We start from the raw sequence: 6,000 nt of genomic DNA, 5'->3' as shown, positions 1-6,000 counted from the left end.
GTGCAATGGTTTGCCTGGGAGCTGACCCCAAGAATACTGGCTGAAGAAGAACGACACAGGACAGAGTAGGTGGTTATTCCCAGGCACGTGGCACCACGGAGCCATGGCCAACTCCGAGTGCTGTCTTACCCGGAGTGTGCTAAGTGGGACACGGGCAGGGTATCTATCTACTGCTTCAGGGTGTTGCTGGGCGGCACCTCAGTCTGCTTCCCGAATGAGGACTCCAGAGCCATCAGACAGAGCTGAAGGGATGTCTCAGTAACGGTCGTTTTAGTGTGGAGAGGTGGGCACCAGCAGTGCCAGCAACAGCAGACAACAGCAACAATGGCAGGCGGCCACATAGCAACCTTGTGAAGCCAGTGCTATAAATAGCCTGAGTCACAGTGGGGGGAACTGAGGCACAGAGCTCTTGTGTTCAAGTCTGCATGACACGCGACTCGTCATTTCTCCTAACGTGTCCAGCAAGGGGGCCGCGTGCACTAAACTGTACTGTAGAGACAAGGCTGGCAAAAGGGAGCACACGCAGCCGGTCTTATCAAGTCACCCTCTCTCTCTTCCTCAGCGTCTCCATCGGCCGTGAGCCCAATGCTCAATGCAAAGGCGGGCAACCCCTCTGCTGCCCATAGGGCCAGGTCCAAACAGAACAAGACCCAGAGGAAGAGGGCGGTGGGGAGCTACCTTCTTCTGAAACAGAGTCACGTGTAGCCCAGGCTGGACTCAAATTCACTGTGTAGCCAAGGCTAGACTTGAGTTCCTGATCCTTCTCCCTCTACCTCCCAAGTGCCAGGATGCCGGATGAACACCATCACACCATCGCACCTAGCTGGGAGTGTCCTTGTCCATCTCTTTCATCCAAGTTTCCGGTTGAAGGAAGGCCGCCTCCCCAGATGGCACGGCAGTCATACCTAGTAGGGTGATCCCACTCAGGGATGTCAGCTAGGTGTAAACAAAACCCCTTGAACTTGGGGAGATGCTTGGCCAGAAGAGACTTTTTTTTTTTTTTTTTGGTCATATGTGCATGTGTGTGGGCACATGTACGCCATGATGCAAGTGTGAAAGTCAGAGGGTGTGAGGGATTGGGTTCTTTTCTCCTTTGTAGGGAGATCATCCTGAGGTCATCAGTCTGTGGCAGATGCCTCTCCGTGCTGAGCTATCTCTCTGCACCACATTCTTGACTTGGAAAAGCTAGCACAGCCGTCATGGCCTTAAGGCGCTCAGACTTGACCCATGCTACCCAAGACCAGACAGGCATGACTCTTGCCAGAAAGTGCCCCAAACCTTCGGTACTGAGTATAAAGATGGTGGGGCTCAGGGGGGCCCCACGGGGGGGGGCTCTCCACAGCTCAGGAGAAAGCCCTTTCTTTGCTCGGGTTAGATTTTTTTGTTGCTATTGTTGTTGACCCAAGCAAGAGTTACCAGTTTAGAAAATGCATCTATCAGATCAGCCTACAGCCAAGCCCGTGGGGATTTTCTTGATTAATAATGCAGGAGCTCCCAACCCTCTGTGATGGTGCTGCTCTGGGCAGGTGCTTCCGGGTGGGCGGGTGGGCGGTGTAGAAAGCAGAGAGAGGAGCCTCCGAGAGCCAGTCAGTAAGCAGCACTCCCCCACCACCTCCTTGTCAGCTCTGCCTCCAGGTTCCTGCTTTGAGTTCCTGCCCTGACTTCCCTTCATGACTGACTGCAATGTGAAAGTATTAGCCAAGCAAAGCCTTCCCCCCCCCAAGTTGCTTTTGGTCAGGGTGTTTATCTCAGCAATAGACAGAAACCTAATTAGGACACCTGTATTCTCTTCCTTCTTAACCTGGTCCCATCCAACCACCCTGGCAGCCCCAGACCCTTCGCAGCCGGCCACCCCCTCCTTTGAGCCTTTCCTTACCAGCGGCGTCTGCTTTGTCAGCGTCTCCACCCTCGTTCACCTGTCCTGAGGTCTGTTATCTATTTGCCTTCCTCCCCGCCAGTGAGAAAACGGGCGATAAATCGGTGTTGGCGAATTGATGGGTTCCCTCAGCTAGGTAGCACATTTGCATTGAGCAAGGGCAGGCTGACCGTGCCCAGCTTAAGAGTGATGGATAGCGGAGGGAAATTTGAGCACTCCAGCGGGCTGGCTAAGGAAATGTTTGAGGGCGATGGGATCTCTGCTGGGCCTCTAAATCACGCCTCATGTCTGGGTGCCTCCAGCTGCCACAAGCCTGGGTGATAATTTCATTCCTGGCTGTCAAGACCGAAACCACATCAACTCTAAGTGAGGAAGTGACAGGACAGTCACTTTTTGGTCACTAGTTGTATAATAGAAAGTCCGTTAGAACATAGTGATTAAGAGGATCCGAGGCTAGACCTCAGGCATACAGCTGACGGTTCCCTGACATGAATGCCACAGCCCCAGTTTATTATAGACAAGTGAGAAGTGGGAGGACTTGGGGAGTTTCTCAGGGTGGATGGGTGTTGCCGAGAGAATCAGCGGGTGAGAAACCATAGGTACAAAAGCTCCTGGGGGTGGGGAGGTGGCTCGTGGCCCGCAGGACAAGGGTCCCCTCTCCGCGTCCATCTTTCCCTGCACTTTGCAGTTACCGGAGCGGTCTTGGCTCTCCGGGTTCTGGATGCCCTGGGAAGTTACATGGTTCAGGGAGGGGCGCAGGACCATGGCTCCGGCGCTCGGGTCCCCCTCCTCCTCGCACAGCCTGGAGAGGGAATGCGGTGAGACCTCGGCCACCAGATGGCGCCCAGGCGCCGAGGAAGCGCGAGGCCGCTCCCGGGCCGCCTCCTCAGAGGGAACAATGCGGCGCCTCGGGTTGTAGCGCCGCGCGGGACCCGGAGCCCGGAGCCCAGAGCCCGGAGCGCGGACGGCTGAGCGAGCGGTCGAGCGGTCGAGCGGGCGGGCGAGGGCGAGGCCAGGCGAGCGCGCAGAGGTCCCTCCCCAAAGCCATGGGCGCGGCGCGGCGCGCGGCTGCAGAGCGGCGCGGCCGGAAGGTGCGGGGGGCCCGGGTGCGGGCCTGGGGCCGCCTCTAGCCGGCTCCGAAGGCGCGGGTCCCGGGAATGAGGGCGCCCGCCGCGGGAAGCCCGTCTGCGCGCCGCGGCGCCGTCCCGCCCAGCCAGCGAGCCTAGCAGGCAGACGCGCGGCCGGCGATCTGGGGGCGCGCCTCGCCTTCCCCCAAAATGTGAAGCGGGAGGGCGGAGACACAGAGACCGCCCGGCCCGGAGCTCTCGCCGAACCCCTGCCCTGTGCGCCCAGGCTGCGCCGTCCCCAGAGCAGGGGCTGCAGAGCGGCGAAGCCACGGTGCCCGCGCGCCCTCGGCTCTGCGACCCCCCCGGCTTGGCCCGCAGCGGCTTCCCGGTTCCCGAGGCAGCTAGAGCGGGGCCCAGGACGGTGCGTCCGGCCTCGCCCACGGCTTCTCGCCCAGACAAGTTTGAACAATGATCACAGTCAACCCCGATGGGAAGATAATGGTCAGAAGATGCCTGGTCACCCTGAGACCCTTTCGGTAAAGTTCTCTACTGGTTGGCTCAGGGAGGTCAAGACCTCCCAGTGGGGGTCGTGGGGAGCTAGGCGAGGTCGATCCTCCCAGGGGTGCAAGTTCGGGTGTCAGAGGAGGTTTGTAGTCTATTCTCGATGAGGGCCATGGGCACGGGGAACGGAATTAGATGTGTGTGTGTGTGTGTGTGTGTGTGTGTGTGTGTGTGTGTGTGTGTGTGTGTGTGTGTGTGTGTGTGTGTGTTCTGGACCTTTCTTGAGCTGACCAAGATTGGGACGATATCAGGTATAAAGAGGTGAACATGGATGGGGTCAGAAACAGCAAGATCAAGGTCCTGAGCTCCAAAGTGTCCCCAGCCAGCAAGTCCCTTTCCTGCCCTTGAGGTCTTTTTATATCTCCTCGGTCCTATCTGAGCTGCAAAGTTACTGTGGGGTGCACCCTGGTGTCCTGCCTGTCTCCTAGGTCGGCCTGCCCAATCTCTGCCTAGTCCATCCCACTTCCTCCCGCCCCCTGTGTCTCATTCATCTTCCTGGTGGGGGACAAATCTGGGTCTGACAGGAACGTCCCCCAAAAGTGGGGCAAGGACTCTTTCTGCTCCCAACCACGGACCCCAACAGGCTAGACAGGCATAGCAGGTGCCTGAAACACGGACGCCTCACTCCCCTTCCCTTCCTGTGGACAGTCCTGGCCAGGCAGGGGTGTAGTTGTGAGAGAGACTCACTGGGACCTGTTGGTCCAGGAAGGGACCCTACTTCCTCTCCCAGACTCCATCAGAGGTAGGCCCAGAAGCCAGGCTGGGGAGAGGGTGATAGGTGTCTGGGGGTGGGGGTGGAGGTTGGAGTATTGCCTTGTTTGGCAACTGGGCCCCAGAAGACACCGAGGAGAGGTGGACACCATAGAGGGGATGGGACTTGGAACTAGACCACAGGTGGAGTCCGGTCCCTAAACCTTAAGGCAGGTGCTGGCTTTCCTCCCAGGCTCTGGGTTGATCCCTGGTGCCTCCAGACAATCTCCTGTACCCAGCTGGGTTGGGGGTGGAGAGATGTGGCCCACCTGGCTCTTGACATCAGCATGCTGGACCGGTTTCTGGGGCTGAGACAGCAGGCTCTGGGGCAGCAGCAGTCAGGTTGTCTGTGTGGATGCTAAGGTCTGTAGAGCCGGAGGACTGAGGCAGGGTTTGGAGTGTCTCAGAAATCCCTGGCCTATGGTCCCCAGGGAAAGACTGTGGCTCTTCAGAGATATACTGGGTTCCTGCCCTGTTGGGCAACTTGCGAGGGTTCTGACTGGTCTCAGATCCCAAGTCAGCTCCATCAGCCTGCTGGAAGCCCAGCTTCTGAGTCGGACCTGGTGTGATGATTGTAGCGGTCTCCAGCACCACAGACAGCGCCCTGAGCCCTGAGCCGGGCTTCTGTCCTGTGTACCAGAAGACAGGATTCCCAAAGCAGTAGCAACTCCTTCCAGTCCTTCAACTTCACCTCCTGGTGGAGACCCATAGCTACCCGTCTTTTTCAGGTCCCCTCAGAACTTTAGATTGGAGACTAGGGGCAGCCCTCTGATTACATCATCCTAACTTCATTTATCCCCAGGGAGGTGTGGGATGCTGTCTCTAGCCGAACTCCTGGCAGGGCCTTTATTTTGTAGGTGTCCCTGAGATGTTGCCTGTATGGATGAGACCACTATAAGTGACCAGCTACTGATTTTGGGGGTCCCTGAACCCCAGGCCTGGTAACTGGTAGAGAGAGATGCTGAGGTGGTGTACTGGGACTTCAAAGTCCAGGCTGAGGATGTAAACCTTTCTCGTGTCAAGCATCCTATGTCTCCAATCCTAATACAATCCTATGGCTGAGATAGAGTGGGGGTTGAGAGACTGGAACTCGAAAAGCCCCCCTTTTTTGTCCTGAGGCTGAGAAGATGATAGCAGTCTCCCACAAGATCTCCCTGAGCGTGCTCTGAACCCCAATCTGGGCTTAGAGGGATTCAGTAAGGTTCCTCCAAGTAAGAGAAGTTTCCATCTTTCCTACTGTATCTTACCATGATCCCCCCCACAAACCAGGGGCCTGGCTGTCCCCCGAGGCAGCTCTTGGGACCTCTGAGTCCCGGCTGACTCAGTTTCTGACAGCTTCCGTTAAATACTGGCTCGGAATTTGTTTTGTTCCTTCTTTTCTTTGGCAATTATGTGTCTCCCTTAATGGACCAAATTTTAATTAAACACCACTCTGCCGGTTTAAAATAATGAAGATTAAAACGTGTAAAGCAGGTCTTGCAGAAAGACATCAAAAAGGCCCCAGGGTGGGGGACATAGTGGGGGTGGGGCAGGTGGAAGCACCTGGCATGACTTTTGGGGCCCTCCTTGGTTATCCTGGTTCTATATCAGGTGGGGTACCTCACTCTGACCTGGAGGTAAGGGAGGGTCCCCTTTCACCTCTGCTGGCTCATCAAGTCGTCTGATGAATTAGGGGTCTCAGAACCTCCTCTGCCCTTGCCTGCCGCAGCTCATTCTTGTTTAGAGCCCAGCATGGAGCACTGGGTC

At 57.0% G+C, this 6,000-nt stretch overlaps 1 protein-coding gene across 1 annotated transcript in view; it reads left to right on the top strand.

Annotated features, from left to right (window-relative positions):
* Positions 1-3,328: 3,328 nt before the first annotated feature.
* The window catches only part of Mgat5b (alpha-1,6-mannosylglycoprotein 6-beta-N-acetylglucosaminyltransferase B), a 65,611-nt gene continuing 62,939 nt past the window's right edge, over positions 3,329-6,000 (top strand). The window contains exon 1 of the mRNA XM_032913070.1: positions 3,329-3,479. Coding sequence (XP_032768961.1) covers positions 3,412-3,479 — 68 coding nt within the window. The 5' untranslated portion in view covers positions 3,329-3,411. The remainder of the gene's footprint in view (positions 3,480-6,000) is intronic.

This window comes from Rattus rattus, chromosome 9 (assembly GCF_011064425.1).
Source record: "Rattus rattus isolate New Zealand chromosome 9, Rrattus_CSIRO_v1, whole genome shotgun sequence".
Lineage (NCBI taxonomy): Eukaryota > Metazoa > Chordata > Mammalia > Rodentia > Muridae > Rattus > Rattus rattus.
Note: the sequence above shows the minus strand (reverse complement) of the source record. Positions and strands in the feature narration are given on the sequence as shown.